Source organism: Colossoma macropomum, unplaced genomic scaffold (assembly GCF_904425465.1).
Source record: "Colossoma macropomum unplaced genomic scaffold, Colossoma_macropomum, whole genome shotgun sequence".
In the NCBI taxonomy this organism is placed as follows: Eukaryota; Metazoa; Chordata; class Actinopteri; order Characiformes; family Serrasalmidae; genus Colossoma; species Colossoma macropomum.
In genome coordinates, this window is record NW_023494798.1 from 10,482,495 (window position 1) to 10,504,436 (window position 21,942).

Genomic DNA, 21,942 nt, shown 5'->3' on the forward strand with positions numbered 1-21,942 from the left:
CTTAGTGTGTAGATAACCTTCGAGCCTACTGACAACACTGCTGCCAGTGCACAGGAACTGATCTCTCCAGATAGCAACATGTAAACTTTAAAAGCATTGTGGTTTTTGCTGCTAACAGCAGGGAGCATCACCAGATCATACAAATACAGCCACAAAAGAAGCTTATACTGGCATCCCATTACAGAAATGAAGGCACAGCCAAGCATGTTCAGCGTCACCTCAGAACAACAAAGTGGAAAATATCCCGAGGTGCCGCATTAATAATTGGAACTGGGCAGATTCGCCATTAGGGAGACGTTTATACTGCCAGTTGTCGACTGAAGTAGTGTGATCACTCTCTTAAGCAAGGAAAGCGTCGTGCTGTGCTCAGCCTCAGGCACAGAGCGAGTCATGGCCGCATGACAAAGTACCACGCAGGTGTGTAAACGCTGCAGTCGTCTATTGGTGTGTTTAGGTACCACCAGCTTCAGTCAGACGATGAAGTGTAGCATGTCAATGAATTTGATGCACCGTGGATTCGTCCTGCCCTAACTTCTTCTACTTTTTTCATGCGTGTTACGATGGCCTTTGAGTGGACACACTTTCCTATAAGGACTTTGATAGAATATTTTTTAATAAACGTTTCACATAAAGCACTGCACTAAATTCAGTTAAACAGGGCTAATTATGATCTCTTTGTAATGAAACATGCAGTTCTTTAAGTATGGATGATATCCGCATTATGCTTACATAAGCGCATTGTTCATCGTGAAAAAGTACCGCAATAACGATAAAGTCATCATATTGCCCACCTCTAGGAGGAGGCCTAGGCAGCAGGTGAAATTGTCAATGATTATATTGGGGAGAAAAAAAACAGAAAAGTCCCCCCCATGCAATAACATGATAGAATGATGAAATAACTTCTCCAAACGACGAATAAATTTACAATTCACCCTTAGAAACCTAAAATTTTGGGATTTTTTTTTTTGCTATTTTTTGAGTCAATTACAATTACAATTATGAAGTATTTACATGAGACAGTCACACAAGCCATATGTTGTTATTGTCAGGAGACCCTGGGCTACTCAGATATGGCATTGTTTGACATGTAAATGGTAACAGGCATTTGATATCTTTATGAATTTCTGATCAAAAATTTACCCAGCACCTGCTAAATTTTGTATTTTTTTAATTAAAGAGATCTTGAAAACAAGTGCAGTTGTAGTTATCTTCTCAGAAATTGTTAGTCTGGAGTGTCTGTGAGCTGAAAGTGCATTAACTTTGATGGTGATTCATTCTGTTGGTTATTATGAGTAAAAATAAACAGTTAGCATAAGGCGAACATGTTTTTATTGATTGTCTGTCCTCTTGGATTCAGGCTCAGCTCTAAAACTCTGATACACAGCCAGACAGCCTTTATTTTTAATTACAAATTGAGGTGCATATTTAATATCAGACACTTTTAATACTCAAAATCGATGTAAACTGAAAGCCCTTCGTTTATTATATGAAGGCTAAGAGCAGAGATGTAATATAACAGTAGCGAGTGGGGTTTGGGTGAAGAAACATCTCCTTCGTGCTACATTTGCGTTCAATAACCCAGGTGGATTTTGGATGGATCGGACGGGAAGGGGAGGATTGAATGTTTTGGCAGGTTAATCAAAACTTTGACTGACATGCAATTTATTCACTTCTTTTGGAGGGATGCCGTTGCTACACCCATTGGCATTGTTCACAATTTCAAAGGCAAGATCATTGGACAATGGAATGGCCTGTAATCTGTTCGACATAAAGGTAAGACAGTTTAAAATGTTTTGTAATGTGTATGAACAATATCCACTTTCTTTCATTGCTCGAAATTGGATTATTATTCATTTGCCTTGGGCTCATACATCCTATTTATCATATAAAATGGTTTTAAATTAAAAAAGGTTTCTGCCACAAAAGCAAACAAATGCAAACTATGGGAGCACATTTACAAAACAAATCCTTTTTTTTAAAAAAAAAAAATATATATTAGTAGTTTCTTTATTCAGGTGCCTTATTTTCGAAGGCAGGACATCAGTGCTAAACCTATCCAGCAGTTTATTACTGATTATTTAGTATTCTGGTAGAAATATTGACATTCGTGGATCACAAAATGCTAAACATTATCACGTTTGTCCTATACTGATAGAAATAAAGGTTCTGTTCAGGTACATTTTTCATACATCAAGGTACAAACAGTGTAAATGTTCCCTCAAAGGTACAACAGTGGTTTTAAGGTCTGATTGTGAACCTTAAATAAGTTTTTCCAGGTAAAAAGTTTGTATTTGTACCTTTTCATAACCGAATGTTTTAAAACAGAACAGTAAAATAAAGTCCTGGAGACGAGACGGGGTGTGTGGAGTCAGTACAGCTTAGACAATATCATTTCAGTGGATTATGGTACAGTTATGTTCCCTTACTAAAGGTACTGAGATGGACCCTTGAGGGTTCCACCTCAGTGACAAGAGGGGAACTGACCCAGTGTTAGTACCTTTATTTCTAAGTGTGTATTATTAAACATTACTGGCAAGATGAACACAATGCATTACAAAAGACTTTATCACTCGACTTCAGATTTGATGTTTTATATGAGGGAATTACCTCTATGGATACATGGGAGGCTCAGTGAATACATTTTTTAAGTACTTCAAAATTCTCCAAGCAACAAGAAAAAGGCTCGAACTACAAATTGGCATCAACCAAATCCTCCACAAATACAAGACTGGATTAACGTCATGTTTTTATTACGGAAAAATGACAGATTTAACACATACTGGGCAAAATTGATTAAATTTGAATATGTCACTCCTATTCATTCTAACACGTATGTTTTATAGATGTATGCAACACCATAACTATCAACATCTCCCTCAAACACTAAATAGTTCTATTTTCAGGGAGTAAGAAAACACTCCAGAATAAGACACGCTTTCTGTGCAATTTTTGAAAACTTTACCATTTATAAGAATGGAAATAGACCAGTTTGGTGATGTAAATATAAATAAAATTCCCACAATTCTTAACACCACAAATGTTCTGTAAGAAGAATGTTAATTTCAGTAGAAGATGTTAATAGTAACAAATATATGTCATTTCTGTAAACATTCAATTAAAAAATACTGACAATTGATACTTTTTTGGGTGGTTTTAATGCATTTTGGTGTGTTTTGAACTTTTTTGGCTAGAAACTACAGAAACAGTCTGGCAACCCTGCATTAGCCAAGATAAGCCAAATTTAGAAGACCAACTTACATGAAAAACTCATTCAAGTCAGTGAAAATTACCGCTCAACTTTTGCACAGAGACAGCAATCTTAGAGTTGCTACTGATGCTGAGAGTGAGAAAAGAGCACTGGCGCTATGTTGTGTTTTGATGGGAGCTTGGCTTTTGGAATGCATATTAGTTCTTGAAGACTCTAATGAAGGATGCAGCCACTGCTGCTGAGATGTGGTAAGTTGGTAGAGGCGCTGTACCTTTGACCAGTAGCGTGGTGGTCATCTCAGCTGATCCGAACTGATTCTCAGCCCGGCACACGTAGCTCCCCTCGTCAGCGCGGCTGGAGTTGACAATACGCAGTGTGTTGTTGCGGAGCAGCATAATTCTGTAAAATATAGGAGACCAAATGTGTCAATCAAAAGAATTTCGATTTGTTATGCAGCCCAAAAAAATTAGAAATATATTGAAAACAAAGAGCTGAATAACACTTAATTCATATTTTTTTAAACATGTTTAAGCCATACAACACAGAGGGAGTGTATTATCGCAAAATAACATCACGGCTGTGATTTGGTCGCCGTAGATCATCACAGCTGTGATGTTATTGGCGATAACTCACTCCTCGAGTGCTCTATTGCTTTTATACAACAGTTAAATAAATAAAGTAATAAATTAATAATCTGGGCCGTGAACGCGGCGTTTAATATGTTTTAATGTTCGCAGTTCCTTCACCAAATTATAGTTCCTTCACAAGCAGCTTGTTGGTACGTTACTCCGCCCACTCGCTGCTCGTCTGCTGTAAGTCTCGCATTTTGAAGTACAGACTGAGCCATAAAACTGCCAAAATATCAAGTTTAGCTCAGTTTTGTCAGTTTTTGCTGGATCAATATTAATGTTATTTTGTTCCAGCCAGTCTGTAAAGCATCTTACAGCCCAAAAAATATTATTATATTAGAATGCTTCTCAACCAATCAGCTTGCGTGGCTGGAACTAACTGTTGTATAATTCATAATCAAGAATTTACAAGAGCTGGTAACAGGCTAGTCAATAACAACAAAATAAGGTAACTTCAGGTAAAGCAGGTACACATCAGTATAGTCTATTAAACCTAATCACCCACAATTCAGTAATGAATTTAATTTTTTTCTACATTATGTGCTGAAATATACTAATATTTATTTTCGAGTGCTGCATCTGCATAAAGAGAATCTTTCTCTTATGTGTGGCTTTTGGTTTAGGATAGTCAGTGTAGGAGAAGTAAAGTGGGATGTTGCTTCCACCTTTAATAGCCCATTAAATAATAATAAGGGTGATACAATATAAAAAGAAGAATATGTATACAAAAGAAAACTGGCATATATACAACTAGAAATATATAAAAAATGCAGTATGATCTATCCTGAGATAATAAGATCTATCCTGAGATAATTTATTATATTAAATATTAACATTTCTCATTAGTAACAATCAACAAAGCCAGTGCCAGTAAGGTTTCCCACTTTTACCTGAACTCACCCTACTAAGCTGTACTGAATATTGGTTTATGATCAATTTAATGCTGGAGAACTCAACAGGACTCAATACACCAACAGGACCAGAAATGAATCAAGATTTAACATTTAGATTCAGCTTCAATCTATAATCTGAACACAACAATGAAATGCAATTATGCTGTGCTAATAAGTGTGGCAAAGCACTTTCATTTAAGGAATTGATTTCTAGATAACATTGTCAATAACCTCTTTTAAAAATGTTAATGAATAGATTGAGATCTATCAATGAGGATTAGTACAGATGCATATCTACAGATCTACAGCCATTAGCTAATTAATTATATTCTAGCAGAGTGAAGCAAGGAGGATGAGGTAAAAAAAGAAAGGAGCATAGATTACAACGTTCATTTAAGACATGTATTATTGTAGTACTAGTGCTATTATCTACAGACCTACACTGATACACTCTGATATGAACAGTGAGTGTGTACTGTCGCTGTCCAAAGAAACACACGTATCTCCATTTTTTCAGATTTTTCTTTTCTACATTATCTGAGCACATGTCCTTTACATTGTGTGAAATTTTTGTGATAAATTGACCGACAGAAATGTTCCAAAACTGCTTGGAATAAAATCTCTTTACATTAACTTACATTGAAAGTAAAGAACGTTTTTGCCCCTTTACAAAGTTACTATTTTGGAGATACTTATGTTTCTATGAACAGCAATAATATACATTACACATACAGAGTATACATCCCTATTCCTGACACATTCATTTCATTTTTATGTATAATTTCCATAGAAAATCATTGCCAAAAGAATGGGACACTCCGGGGCAGCCACGCCATGGTCTCCATGCCCAACAAGTGTCAGCTAAAGCCCCCCAGCCTTCAGCTATTGAGCATTATACAACAGTTAGTTCCGACTACACGAGCTGATTGGTTGAAAAGCGTTCTAACCGTGATGTCATTTCGCCATAACATCATGTTTTTTTCACAAACACTGTCTCACTCCGCTGAGACGCCGTTGCTAAGCAACGACTTTGACCGCTGTAGGAGACGCTCAAGCCATTTGAACGTTTTTACTTCTTACTTTGCCACAAACAGAAAATGGACACTTTTAAGATCACATTTGACCGACAGATTTGGTCAGACTCTGAAGATGAGACGACACTAAATTCCCAAACTGTCATCACCACTGAGCAGCTTTTCAGTCAGCAGCTGTGACAGAAGAACAGCTAAACAATCTGGAATCAGCCAGAAATGAACCCAACACCATTCGCCAAACTAAATGGGCTGTAAGATGCTTTACAGACTGGCTGGAACAAAACAACATTAATATTGATCTGGCAAAAACTGACAAAACTGAGCTAAACTTGATATTGCGGCAGTTTTATGGCTCAGACTGTACTTCAAAAGGCGAGGCTTACAGCAGACTGTGCAGTGAGTGGGCGGAGTTTGTTACTCTGACGTAGCAACAAGCTGCTTGTTAAGGAACTATAATTTGGTGAAGGAACTGCGAACATTAAAACATATTAAATGCTGTTTAACTGTTGTATAAACGCAATAGAACACTCGAGGAGTGTGTTATCGCCAATAACATCATGGCTGTGATGATCTACGGCGACCAAATCACAGCCTTGATGTTATTTCGCGATAACAAACTCCCTCTCATCTTCTATTGCTTAAGTGAAACTGCATTCTCTGGAGTGATGGATCCAGAGCTAATTATCCAATGACAGCACCTAACCTCACTAATGCTCTTGTGGCTGAGTGCCATCAAATCCTCACAGCAAATGTTACAAAATCCAGTGTAAATCCTTCCCAGAAGAGTAGAAGCTATTAGTGCAGCAAAAGGGGCGCAAACTCCCTACTGATACCATTGTTAGCAGATATCTACAAACATTTGGATGCTTACAGTACTGAGCAAGTTAGACCACACTTCATTTAATTTCCAGTCAAGCACAAGTTCTTCATTTTTCAGTACTTTAGTTTAGTGTCCATCCTTTCCTTTCACTCTTTTCAGGAGACTTGCTTTCAGCAGGGACATTTTCCATGCATCTGGTAAACATTTCTAAAGTTCAGTCTTAGAAGTTGTTTTCATTTTCTGCTTCTCATCAGCTTGGGGACAAAGTTGATGTTGAACCCTTCAACCATATTCAGTGATGTTGAGGTCTGAGTTCTAGAGTCCAGTCTATTACACATCTTGATCTTTGTAGTAATGTGCAAGGGGTCGTCTAGCATTTATCCCTATCAAACATTTTCCACAGGGTAAGTCATGACATTAAGTCCCAAGCCCCGCCTCCTGAGCACCGCCTCCAGTCCCGCCGTGAGGCCACTTTAATTTACCTCACGTTTGCCCCCAGCGTCCGAGATGTGGAGCAGGGCGGTGACAAGGAGGTAACAAGCTCTTTTCCTCGCAGCGGGACTGGAGGCGGTGCCCAGGAGGCGGGGCTTGGGGCTTACTGTCCCCCAGTTCCTTGCAGATTTCATCCTCTCCCTGCTGTCTTTGTGGGTTTTCGTCTGGGCTCGTTTAGGCCCGGCCTTCCTGTTGGCTCTCGCAGCCGTCATTGGGGCCCAGGGAACGACTGCATGCCACACATACATACTGCCTTCTGTTACTTCCAAAGATCTCAAACGTAGACTTAATGAAACCGAATCTCAGATGTCCAGTGTTCTAGTGCAAGTTCTCACAATCTTTTAGACCCATAGTGTTGAGTACTCTTCTCACCGTGGAAAGATGGACAGGAGCTTGATTTATCTTTTCTCTCAAAGATTTGATGGTGACAGTTTGTGGTCTTCCAGGTCTTGCATGGCTGGTAGGAATCCCCTTTTCTCTATATCATTTAATAAGTTTTTAAATTTAAATTTAAATTTTCACATTTTTTGACTTACTTCTCTTTGACTTTCACCTTACTTGTGCAAGTGGATATCTTACATTTAATCTCCTTAGAAATATCTGTTTTATATAAATAAATATCTGAATTCTGCAAGGAGCTAAAGTGTGTAGCTTATGTGAATGTCAGAGTCTCTTTGAAGGGGAACAGAATGTCAGTGACGCCTTTGGGAGCAGCTTTTGTTGGGAGGACACAGCTGAGGACACAGACTTAAGATGGAAAAGTTAAAGTGCATGAACATAAAAAAAAAAAATACTGACTGATTTGATATTATACTTTTGTATAATATTCTGTTAAATATGTTTCTTGGTTTTGCTTGATGTTGAAATAATGAATAAAATGATTTGTGCTTAAAGGCCATTGGTGGTCTTTGACTTCCGCACAGTACTGCAGGATGGATAAATACTTGCTACTGTGTATAAAAACCATGTCAGAAACACTATCTAAATACCCTAAACCACACAGAAGACATTCCACAATCAGAGTGACGCTGCGTTCTTCACAGCGAGAAAGGACAGAAAATGGAAATTGAATAATAATAAAGATAAGTGGAAAGTCTGACTTTTATCTTATCTCCCACTCTCACGCAGTGTTCTGAGGACTTGTTTCAGAGAGCTATTTCACTCTGCACTGATATAATGAATTAGCTTCAAAGACAGAACGTGCCAGCCCTCGTCGACAGTCCTGAGAAACACAATCACAGTAAAAGTGGAGTTTGAATAAAAGAAGCAGCACCGCGGCTCGCCCTGCATAATGCAAAGGCCTGAGCACTCTAGTTCACATGGGGTAGTATCAGGCATCTAGACCCGCTACGCGAACAGTTCAAACCATTCCTAATACGGAGGGTAAGATTACTGGAAATCAAATTCTTAGTCAAAGGCATAACATACCAACACTGTTCGAATGTAATTTGGCAATTGCGTGTTTAATTACACAGTGATTTAACATTCCATTAACATCCTTTATCAACAGCTTTGAGTCCGCACTTCTGACTTTATTCAAAAAGAAGTATTCAATAATATTTAACAAAATTGATAATCAGAATATTCCAAAAACATTCAAATGACTGACATGTTTACCACTTTTATGAACCCAAGCACTTCTGTAGGGAAATACTGATCCAGCCAAACACCAGCTTTCCACCTGTAGCATGCAGACTCCTTGTGATTTGGCACGGCTTGCAAAACAGGTGACAATATTGTTTTTAACTCCAGGTACAATCCAAATGAGTTTCCTATCGGCTCTCGGTGGTGCTTATTACCAAAAGCCAAGAAGAGTGTTCAGGCCAGCTATACAGAGCTCTAGAATATTTATTCAGGCTACAGTGGTTCTTAAAGCCGACATCACTGAGGTTAGTGAATTAACTGTGATTTTACATGGTTTAAAAACCTGTATCACTCACAAATTCAACAAAAAGTTTTTTCATTTTTAACATGATGGTGAAAAAGATCACCGATCACTGCTGTCCAGAGCTAGATTAGGGTTGCCAGATTGGGTAAAAATAGTCTTTTAACGCAACTTGCAATGAAATAATTAATTAACACAGATGCTTTTTTTCATTGCCTTGTAGAATTTCACTTCAGTTTTATTAAAAAGCAAAACTATTAATTTTACACAATAGTGCAAACAAAAATGAACCAACAATCAGAATAAAAAGAAGAATAAGAATAAAAAAATGCACAATGCTCACTGATCCATGAAGTTTCAAGTCAGTCAAAAAGACGATTGATGCGTCAACATGTCAACATTTCTAGCACAAAACTGATTAAATTAGAACCACCAAATGTAATGGTTAAATAAACAAAACGTTTCATTTCTAACTATATGTGTGTGACTTTTCCTGCCCGGTTGTGTCGCGTTCATGCACAGTCATTACTACACAACAGCTGTTCCAGCACAACTGCTATTACAGCTAATCACTAAGTTACAGATCACGTTATGTTAAAGCTTACTAAAATGGATTAGCTATTGCATTAGCTAGCCAGCACACTGAAGACTAACCAACCATTTCAACTGTTACTTTGCCTCTTTTCTTTTACTACTGTGTCAGATATGTCTGTACAGTTTTTCTAATCCTATTGAAAGGCTTATTAGTTGAAGCTGTGTCAAAAGTTTTTAGTAGAGAGTTACTGCACAGTGCAAAACCTGCTGCTCATAAAGAAACTAAACTAGAGCTCTCTTCTATAACATATTCTACAACTTTGTTATTTATGCCAATAACTGTAACTTCTAAGAGTACAATAAACCCTGGTGTTCCAGTCAACTTCCAAAAAAAAACTTCCAAATTCCCCTTGGAGGTGACCGACCCTGTTTTCCATCTACAAATTCATTGTTTCTCCTCTTTTTTTCATGGAACTTGGATTGGTGGAGGTGTGAGGATGAATATTTACAAAGTAATCATTTTATTAAAATTCAATTTCTGCTGAAACCAAACAGTCAGAATGAAAGCGAGACGTCAGTCTTATTTCCACCCTATTAATTTGTCTTATGTTGTTTGGCTTACATATTTACAGCGCTAAGCTTTCTCACTTCTCACCCAGGAGGAGATGATGAGAATCGGCAGGCAGAAATGCACGAAGGCGTGACAAAGTCTAAGCCATACATAGAGAATTCATAAGCAGAGCAGCCAGAAGATGTTAGGGGAGAGAGCGAGAGAGACAGAGAGAGAGAGAGAGAGAGAGAGAGAGAGAGAGAGAGAGAGAGAGAGAGATTCGACAAGGACGCTGAGACAGAAAGAAGGACACATGGTGTGGACCAGTGGGTATAAGGAATATGCAAATCAGCTATGCTGACGAAGTAAGTGTCACTTTTAAACATCTCCTAAGGGTCACCAAAAATATATTTCAGGCCATTCAGTAAGAAGGCCTTATTTTAATGACCCACTCAAGAAAAAACATCCTAGGGAAGCAGATTTGGTTCATAGTACACTCACAAAAATAAAGCAAAGCTACAGAAGAACCACTATCAGTTACGTTAGAGCAGAGGTTCCCAACCACCGGGCCTGTACTGGGCCAATGATCGTTTACTACTGGGCTGCTACAATGAGGCAGTGAGTCAGGGGAGTTAGTAGAGTAACTGCTAAAATCCTTTATTATATAAATATGACGTAATGTGATTAATTATAATAATAGCATTTTTTATTTAAGACTTAATCTTTCCCATGAAATCTTATAGAATTTTAAACATGTCCCTCTACAACTGGTCCTTGCTTGACCCTGTGAGTGTGTGTAAGGTGCTACTGGCTGCTTTCATCTGAAGGCTAACGTAAGTAAAGAAGACACAAATTAATAAATCAACAACAATAATAAATGTTTTATTGGGCCGGTAAACAGAAAAAAAAAACAATCAAAGACAAAAATGACGTCAAGATTAAAAAATAATAATCATTTAAATGAAAATATGATGAATAATCTGGGCTAAATTTGGGCTAAATCTGCCCAAAGGAGCAACACATTAAAGAGAAAATCAACAGAAGAACCACATCCACAGTAAATCACGAAATATCTAACATTTTAAGAAATATTTGCTAATTTATCCAACAACATCATACAGGGCAGCCCTAAAATACCTGTCATTCACAGTCATGGATACAAACCCTCCTGTGTTGACTGAGGTGGCCTTTTACACCAGTTTATACAAGTTTAGTTTCACAATTTCCACGAGAGAAGCATGTGGAAAAAAGTGAGTTTTGTGGGGCATTTTGATTGGTTGGTGGGCCTGTATAGGCTAATCACATCGTGGCATCTTAGACCACACAACCCACTTCCCTTTTGGTCTAGGAAAACACACATCTACCTGCTTAATTGGAGTTTTTGGGGGGACATGTTAACTCATTGTTGCTGCCCAATGAAAAACATGTATCTCAATTTTTTATGATTTTTACTCTTCTGCATCGTTTGAGCTCAGCAGCTGGTCTTTACATTATGTGAAAATTTCATGATGATTGGACCAATAGAAACGCTCCAAAACTGCTTAGAATAAAATCTCTTCCATTAACTTATATTGAAAGTAAATAAGGTTTTTGCCGTCTCCTGTAAAGTTACTATTTTGGAGATACTTGTTTTCCTTTGGACAGCAACGTTATGTTACACCCATGGGCGAACAACAGGCTTGTTTTCCATCAGACAGTGCTGACAAGCGCACCATCGTACTCTACTTTGAGCTGCGTCTTCATGAAGCATCAGATTAGTTTCCCTTTTTCACACTCACAGTGCACGTACGAAAAACGCAAAAATGCACGAGAAAGATGGACCACATCACCCCCATCTTGGCATCACCTACACTGGCTTCCTGTATACTACAGGATCCAATTCAAAGATCTTTTATTTATTTTAAAGTCACTAAATGGGTCTGCGCCGTCCTATATAGGAGATCTGCTCCAACCCTACTCCTTCTCCAGGGCCTTGAGGTCATCAGATCAGTTGTTACTAGCTGTGCCACGGTCTCAGTTGAAACTCAAAGAGGGACCGGGCCTTTGCTGTTGCGGCGCCGAGACTGTGGAACAGTCTGCCTTTATGGAGACTGTGGAACAGTCTGCCTCTGGACATTAGGTCTGCACCCTCTACTGAGTCTAGATTAAAAACCTCTTTTTATTGGTTAGCCTTTGATTCTGTGAATTGGTTGTACTGGAACTTGTTTTGTTATATACCTTACGTTGTTTTTTATTTATTTATTTATTTTTATATTTTGTTTTTCTAAACATATCCCCTTTGTACAGCACTTTGGGTTGAAATGTGCTTTATAAATAAATACTTGCTTACTTATTTACAATGCCTATGTTCATTTACATGGAAGTTTGAGCAGATAACACGTTAAACTCACGTTAAAGAGTCGTCATGTGAGCTCAGGTTGATCAGGATACTACAGCATACTTATTTCATTATTTCTTTTATACCATCTGAAAACATCAGCTGCACTTTTCGTTCTTTAAACACTTCATGACGAATGGATCAATAAAATGTTCCAAAATAATACGGCATTAAATCTCATCACATTAATTTACACTGAATTTGAGAAGCTTCTGTCCATCTGTAAAGTCAGATTTTCGGACAAGCCTTTTTTTTTTACAACAGTAATGAAATATAATGAAATATGATGTGCAAGTCAAAAAGAAACGCCCCAAACAACAGCATTTATGAACAAGTTAATGAATGTTTGTTTACAAAGCAACAGTTCCTTTCTCTTTACCCAATTATGCTGATTCTTTTGTCTATACTTCAGAGCGAGAAGCTGTGGGCTTCTGACGGGGTCTTCGCTTCATACTTTAAAACTAATGGGATTAATACTTTCCATTTAGGATACAAAAGCCTCAGACATTAGCTGAAATCCATGTTAATTACAAACCTTCATTAACTCAGCACAGCTGTCAATGGCAGATAAACGTGGGGCGGCTTCGATCGCACCCCTGCTCCTCCCGCCATTGAACTGCCCGCCATCTACTGAGGGCTTCCTTGGCGGCTGCTAATGTCAGAAAATCCTTCTGCCAAAGTCGCTGCAGTCTGAGCCGTCGACAGGCCAGACGTTTGATTTAGTTTAGAAATGAAAGAAATATGAAAGTCCATGTAATGCGCTAAATAATGAAAATACCAAATCCTGTATCAAATCCAGAGCGATGTGGGATCTGTATTGTTCCACATCACCCACAGCATGAATCATCTTGACAGATAATAATACATCTCACAGTCAAATTACCAATGCTGAACTGACTGCAGGCTTGAAATGACTTCATTCGAAATTCGGCATCTCAGCATCTTCGCTTGTATGCAGGTCAGCGGAAAGATCACGTGTAAACCCAGTGACTGGTGGACTGGGCACCTTTGCCTTTCCAGTCATGCACTGAGGGAGTGAGAGAGTCAGTGGAACTGCCGAGGATGTGCTCACAGCATAGTATGCAGATTATGTCACCGATACTCATTTTAAGCAGCTAAAAAAATCCGGATTATTTTGGCTGATAAAATTTTATACTAGTCGTGTAAAAGCAGCAGTTGTAAAAGCAATAAAACTCACATTAAGTCATTTACATTGGTCAAAGATTGCTTTTAAAAGTCAAATGAATTGTGATTTATAAAAAAATATATTTTTCACATATGCCCTACCAGCACTGTGTGATAAATCATTTTCCTCTAACTTCAGATACAAAGCAAATGGCCTGGACAGTCTTCACTAGCTAATCATGGATGTGAGTGATGGAGGTAATGAAGAGCAGCAGTGCTGATCAGAAACAAACCATCAACTATGCAAATCAGAGACCACCATTCTTGTACTTAATTTTTAGTCAAAACAGCAAGTTATTATATTTCCCTGAGAAATTTCTGAGACTAGATATAAGATAATCTACTTGCATAAATAAGGAAATCAAAGAAAAATAAGTGAAAAACGGGAATTCAAAAAATTATTTGAAGTCATAGAGAGAATGGGAGTCCTAACAACCATGCAAGACCTGGTAGACACCAGAACAGCCACCAGTCACCAGATTAACAGTACTTAAATCTTTAAAAGAAACTACTTAAATCTAGAAAAGAATGGAAGGTGTAATAAGGGTGAAGGATGGACACACTTTATACTGAAAATGTAATGCTAATGCTAATTTTCTGTTAAATATATAGTACTATGCAAAAAGTCTTAGACACTTCAGCTTCAACTTCACTTTTTCTGGGCAGAAGGTGCATTTCTGCTTCTAAAATTAGACTAAAGTTAAATAACAAGAATTTCTTGATCTCGTTAGAAAACCAGGTAGCAGATTTCTCCAGAATACCATCAGCCATTGCATGGATTTGTTAATTTCCATCAGCAGCACACCTGATTTAACTTAATAAAGTATTGATTAGTCAAACTAGACACCAAATGATCACTACAAATAATACTAGGCTGCCACCAAGAGAGGTTAAGAAAAGGGTTAAATGAACATACTGACACACACTATTGTGTTAATGATTTTGTATTTATTCTAATATTAGTGTTTTCTCTTACTGACTAGATAAATAGCTTGTTTTTCTCAGGCGCCTATATTTTTGCACAGCACTGTATGTGTTCTGCTGAATATGATTAACTTGTACTTGGCTGTTTTGACTGGAAAGTAAATAGATTAAGAATTGCATCTGCTGAAGGTTCCACACACCCCGTCTCGTCTCCAGGCTTTTATTTTACTGTTCTGTTTTAAAACATTTGGTTATGAAAAAGGTACAAATACGAACTTTTCACCTGGAAAAACTTATTTAAGGTTCACAATCAGACCTTAAAACCACTGTTCAGCTTATATTGGTCAGGCCCTAGTTCATACTGTAGTATGTCTTGAAGTAACTTTCTATAGTGAGCCAACAGCCTTTATTTCTTTTTACCTTCATTTCTTTATCAGACAGACAAGGAGCAGACAGCATGAATAGCAGAAATCTAACAAAAGAAGACTATGTCTGCCCTTGCCATGTTATGATAGAAGAGAATACAATAAATTGAAAAGCCCTGACAAATTTGCTGCACTATTTATCAGATCACACAGACTCCAGTTCCATTCATCACCTTGTTACCTACGGAACACAACATTCTGGGGACGTGTGATCCCACCCATCCATCAGCGGACCTCCAGTCACTATCTATAAACAAACATCTATCACACGCCAGACAACATAATTCCAAATAAGATGTGTACGGCTTTATAAATGATTCTGTACAAGCTCGCGGCTGTCAAGCCACAGCGCTGACCTCAACAATTCGATGTGCTGAAATCACCATATCTCTTTCAGTGGCCTGTGTAGTCACTGGAAGGGCAAACAGCGTCTGAATGCAGGCTACAGCATTACGGCTAAATTATTGATTTGAGGGAATGAAACTAGGGCTTGATAAGCAGTAGTAAGTGGAGAAGGTGTCAAGGTGAGAACTCGCTTTGTGCTGTGTGTGAACATTTTTAGCACACCTCTGTGGTCGGGGCTGAGCTGTGTGTGTGTGAGTGAGCATTGTCCTGGACTTGTTGGCTAGCAAGCCCATTTTGCAGGACCATTTGAAAAGAGCACGCAAGTCCCACTGGCTATTTCTCAGAATAAATTGCCTGCTTTGCAACACCTCCACTGTCAGCAGAAAAGGCTTGTAAATAATTCCAGTATGTCCACTTGCAGGCAAGCAGGACCCATGATAAATATGTGGAGGGTCAGGGACTAAGAGCGTGTAGCACCTGTTAGTTAAGGTTTGTGTGTGTGTGTGTGTGTGTGTTTGTGTATGTGTGTATGTGTGTGCCTATGTGAATATTTTTTTAAATCTTTAAAATGCAGAGAATCATTGTACTATTGTAATTTCTGTTTTTTTAATTAATTAATTCTAATTACTAATTCTATTAATCCTGATTAAGTCTTTACATATTTAATAGTTATCCACTGCATTAGTGTTTACATTCGATTCACGTTCTGTATTGATGGACTCAAGCCAGCACTACTTACTTTTTGCTTGTTTAGATATAAAGAAAAGACAAAATGTGAGAAAAACAACTTACAACTGTGTAACAACCAATCAATTATTGAATCAGAATCAGAATCAGATTTATTGGCCAAGTATGTTGACACATTAAAGGAATTTGGTTCTAGCAGTTTATGTCTCTCTAGTGTTAAATGCAAAAATATAGAGATCTAATAATGAAAAAAAAATATTGCCAATGAATCTTGTCTGCAATTCTGAGGGACCCTAATATTTTGCAGTGTGGGAGAAGGTGATGAACCAGCTCAGTGTGGGTGAGAGCAGGACGACACAAGTGTGTCGAGAAATCCCACAAATTAATCAGCAGTCTAAATAAAATGATGAACACTTAATATTTGGTGTGTCGCTGTTATTGGAACAAAACCTCATAATGCCAACTGTACAGGAGAGGGAAAATACATACTCTACTTTTAATGTAACTCAATGGAGTCCAGACCGGTCACCACTGAAAACATTTGGCGCATTATGAAATGAAAAATATGACAAAGGAGACCCCGAAATGTTGAGCTGCTGAAATCCTGTATCAAACAAGAACAGAAAACATTTCACTTTCAAAACTACAGCAGTGTCTCCTCAGTTCCCAAACACTTACAGAGTGCTGTTAAATGAAACACAGTAGTAAACGTGCCCCCGTCCCAACTTTTTTGGAACATGTTGCTGGCATCAAATGTATAGTTTTCAAAAAAACAAAACAATTCTCAGTTTCAGTATTTGATATGTTGCCTTTGTACTATTTTAAATTAAATATAGGTTTACATGATTTGCACATCATTGCGATTTATTTTTATTTATATATTTCAGAGCATCCCAACTTTTTTTGGAAACAGAGTTGTTTTCTTGAGATCTTATGATATATATATATATATATGTCATTATCATGACATAATGAACATGCTCTCAATTAAGTAATGCTCGTAATGTTGTGATAACGACATGAATAACTTGAAATCTTGGGAACAAGAAAAGAAATGAAAATAACTCATTATCACACAAAACAGAGTAAATAACAAATCCATGCAAATCCAAGGCAGGAATTCTGTACCTACAAAAGTGAAGAAATGTTTATTTAATTCCTTAAAAAGCTCCTAAAGATGATGAAAGTTTGTTGTGACAGTAGCCTACTTCACACCTTTGAACACTGAGAGTGAGAATAATCACGTTTAAAGCATTTTTAAGGACAGTAGTTTTGAGATGTTGACGTGTTGTGCTTTGTAACTGGCTTTGTAGCAGAGTGGTTAAGTCATTTGTACACATGGGAGATGGGGGTTCGCTCTAATATTAGATACGGCTCCTAATGCTACATTCCCACAAATCAAATTACGGCACTCGTGCTTCACATGTCTAATGTAATCCGTTCTGTTATCGGAGCACTTAACAAAGTCTTCACTGTGGAGCTTTAACTGTAATTATGATGAAAATGCACCGGCACTGGCCTCATCCATGTGCTCTGCTATTTTGTTGAGAATGCGAGTAAATGCTAATAAAATATCTTGTTTTTGTACTTACAAGCACAATTATGGTAATGATTAAAAGTTTACAGTCTGCAATTTCTTCTGAATTTCTTTGCCTGTTTCAATGAATTATAAGTGAGAAATAAGTGATATTAAATTACAAACGCCTTTGTTATCACCAGAGGGAAATGCTTCGGGTCTACGGGTAACAGATGAAGAAGGCAGCATTCTCATCTCTCACAGAAAGGCAAAGCTTTGATCTTTAGCCAAAGGAACAACTCGGGCCTAGCTGGCCTTCTTTTCACCCTGCATATGCTGCAAGCTCAAGTTCAAATTTCTTTATGAATTAGCATATAATTACAAAGATCAAAGTAATCATGCATGCATCCATTAGTGTAACATTATGCACTTAGGCCTAATAATGTCAGCCAGTTAAGTCTATCCAAAAAGAATGTAAAAAAAAAGGGACCAGATTAAACAAAGCTGAAGTGTATGCATCAGAACATAGTTCACACCTTCATTACCATCTTGTCATGAGTAAATTTATACAAGCACAGTGTCAAGAGACTCCACGTTCAGAAGCAAGCAAGGTGTGAAATCACAGTACAACATTACTGAGTGCAGTGAGGTAGGACAAGTGCTCTGTCTCTCTCTCTCTCTCTCTCTCTCTCTCTCTCTCTCTCTCTGTCTTCCCATCTCTCTCTCTCTCTCTCTCTCTCTCTCTGTGTCTCTCTTTGTATCCAATTTTCTCTCTCTGTCTCCCCATCTCTCTCTCTGTCTCTCTTTGTATCTCTCTCTCTCTCTTTGTATCTAATTTTCTCTCTCTCTCTCTCTCTCTCTGTGTCTCCCCATCTCTCTTTCTCTCTCTCTGTATCTCTCTTTCTTTCTCTGTCTCCCCATCTCTCTCTCTCTCTCTTTGTATCTCTCTCTCTCTCTGTGTCTCTCTTTGTATCTAATTTTCTCTCTCTGTCTCTCTCTTTGTATCTCTCTCTCTCTCTCTCTCTCTTTGTATCTCTTTATCTCTCTCTGTATCTCTTTCTCTCTCTCTGTCTCCCCATCTCTCTCTCTCTGTCTCTCTCTCTCTTTGTATTTCTCTCTCTGTATCTCTCTTTCTCTCTCTCTGTCTCCCCATCTCTCTCTCTCTGTCTCTCTTTGTATCTAATTTTCTCTCTGTCTCCCTCTCTCTCTCTCTCTCTCTCTCTCTCTCTCTCTGTCTGTCTCCCTCTCTCTCTCTCTCTCTCTCTCTCTCTCTCTCTCTCTCTCTCTCTCTCTCTTTGTATGTCTCTCTCTCTGTGTCTCTCTTTGTATCTCATTCTCTTTCTCTCTCTGTATCTCTCTCTCTCTGTCTCCCCCTCTCTCTCTCTTTGTATCTCTATCTGTCTCTCCTTGTATCTCTCTCTGTCTTTCTTTCTCTCTCTCTCTCTTACACACTCGCAAACATCTGTATTACTATCCAGGTGTTTTAGTATGTAGCTAAATAGTGCTATGCCTATATTTATATTGTCCATCAAAAGTTTGTCTTCTTTTGTAATTTTTTATTTTTATTTTGACTTTTCAATATAAAATTATCTTTTAAAATTAATTCTAAATTGCTAATAACCAACACTTTAAACACATTTTTCATCATAGTGTCTTCATTAGTATCAAGTGCAGGCTTTGCCTATATAATGATTTGAGTTTTCCTTTTTCCAAATTTTTGTCAGAAGCACATATTGAAAATGGTTTATGGCCAATAAAGAAAGTGTGTATTTCTGCCATTCTTTTCTATGTTAATATTGCATTTATTTAATATGTATCAAATCAAAATATAAACGTTTCTTCTTCATTTATTTGTCCTAACTTTTCGAAATTATAAACCTTGTGTATTTCCAGGTTTTAATGGAACCTGGAATTAAACAACAGGTCAATCAGAGTGGTCTCAAACTTTATGACCCCCACTGTATCTGTCAGTGCCTGTAAAATGCACTTAAGGAGGAACATGGGGAAAATCAACAATGAAATAAATAATAAAATAATGTTATAGTGGGCTGACGTTCAACCAGCTACTTGTTGCTGTGCAGTTTCATCAGTTACTGTATGTTGATTTTGATGTTTAAAGGCTCTGTAAAACTGGTCAAAACCTGTCTGTTATGATACAGGCCATTATCTGACCACAGGGGTAGCATTTGGGGATTGTTAAACAGATGGAAACAGCACATACCAACAAAGCCAAAAGCCCAGTGCCTGCTCCCTTACCTGACCCTCTATCTCCACAGGCAAACACCCTATGACATCACTGGGTATCGTTACTGCAAGACAGACTGCTATCAAATCTCAAATATCATGCTCTTTCAGGATTTTTCCAGGAGCGGCGAGAGAAGCGATAAAATCAAACAGCATCGATTAGGCAGCCGCTCTGCTTGTAGAGCCTGAGATGAATCTGTTGGAAGGGCTGCGTTAATAAACATGGGGCTCTCTTGCTGAGCCTCAGCCAAGCGCACTCGACAGGGCCCGATAATTTCAGTTCCGTCACTCACGCTGACTGACAAGCGCTCTCCATCAGCAACCTCCACGCTGGCTAGCTTTTATCTGCACCCCCCCCCCTTCTCATTCCACATGATACACAGATAGATAGAGAGACTCAGAGCTGTCAGTGCGCTCAGAGGAGAAAGATCCGGAATATTACAGTTCTACACGCTCAGCGGAGGTAAATAAGGCTGTATACACTGCTTCAGTTACTGGGGCTGTGATGGCCATATCACAGTACAAAGCAGGCTGAAAAGCCTATACTAGACATTGTATATTATGTTCTGAAGCTTATAATGCTTTATACAATGGCATAATGCCAGTGTTTCCTAAATGTAGTCTTGCATATTTTAATTTGCTGCTTCAGAATGCATGACTAATTAAAAACCTATTCATGAGTTTAACTCCTTGAAGTCTAGAGTCATGACTGTCATTTTTAACTATTATTATACGATTATGACATAATTATGGACTAGACAATCTAATTACTACACTAGAATATTTAATTATTTCTGTAACTACATAATCATATTTATAAATATTAATTACACAGCTAAAATATGTAATTACATCAACAAACAAGTAGCTACATGATCATAAATATGTAATTACATGATTAAAAATGTAATTACATAGTTATGTAGATGATTACATACTCTAGTCCAGTAATTACGTAATTAGTCCATTTAATGTATTTTTTCTGAAAGACTGTTTGTTTCTTAGAAGCTTGACTTTACATCAGGATTCTCTGATTTTTTTTGATAAAGCTAAAAGAATAAAACACTTAAATTATGCATGCAACAGTACTTTTGATTGGTTGTTGCAAATAAATCGCAATTTAAACTGCAGTCCTAAGAGGAGAAAAGAGTAGTCAAATTTATTAAGAACAGTCTGGAAAAAGGAACATATTTTTGAAAAATGTAACTGAATTCGTTTATAAATTAAGTGATGTAGCCACTTTCTAAAGGTTAAATGAAGAGCACCATATAAAACATCTACTAAAGGTTACGAGTTTTCATTACAACTACCAAACAAGTCTTTCATAAAGGCAGAGAACAAGGAAATCAAGAACATCAAAACAACCACTAAACTATCTTGCTCATTTATGATCTGCTTAGCTAGAAGGTCAAAATGCCCAGTGCCCATTTGATTATGTTCATATATTTAGATATCTAGTATACAGTTTATGCCATTTTCCTTGTAAAAACAACTGCCAAGATTTCAAAATCTGAGCCAGAATGCTGTTTCATCCTAACTGTTACTTCTGTGCCTTTGGGCCTGTTTCCAACCCTTCATATGCACTTTATGGCCAAAAGTATGTGGACACTTGACCATCACACCTATATGAGCTTGCTGGATATCTAATTCCAAAACAATGGACATAAATATAGAATTGATCCCCCTTTGGCTCTATAACAGCCTCCACTTTTCTGAAAAGGCTTTCCACAAGATTTCTGAGTGTATCTTCGGAAATTTATCAAAAGAGGATTTGTGAGGTCAGGCACAAGGCCTGGCTTGCAATTGACAGTCTGGTTCATCCTAAAGGTGCTCAGTGGGGTTGAAGTCTTAGCTGTGGTGTTCCTCCACATCAAACTCATCAAACCGTGTCTTTACGGAGCCTCGCTTTGTGCACAGGGGCTCAGTCATGATGGAACAGCAAAACGTCTTCCCCAAACCCTTCTTTGGAACTAAGCCCAAACCTTGATGAACAGCCCCAGGCTATTACCCCTCCTCCACCAAACTTTACTGTTGACACTATGCAATACAGTAAGTAGCGTTATCCTGGCATCAGTCAATCTCAGATTCGTCCGTCAGACTGCTGGACCATGAAGTGTGATCCATCACTCCAGAGAACACATTTGGACTGCTCCACAGTCCAGTGGTGGCTCGCTTTACACCACTCTAGTCGATG

At 38.0% G+C, this 21,942-nt stretch overlaps 1 protein-coding gene across 1 annotated transcript in view; it reads right to left on the minus strand.

Annotated features, from left to right (window-relative positions):
• The window catches only part of cntn5 (contactin 5), a 355,095-nt gene that overhangs the window by 51,447 nt on the left and 281,706 nt on the right, over positions 1 to 21,942 (minus strand). The window contains exon 13 of the mRNA XM_036585173.1: positions 3,480 to 3,607. Coding sequence (XP_036441066.1) covers positions 3,480 to 3,607 — 128 coding nt within the window. The remainder of the gene's footprint in view (positions 1 to 3,479; positions 3,608 to 21,942) is intronic.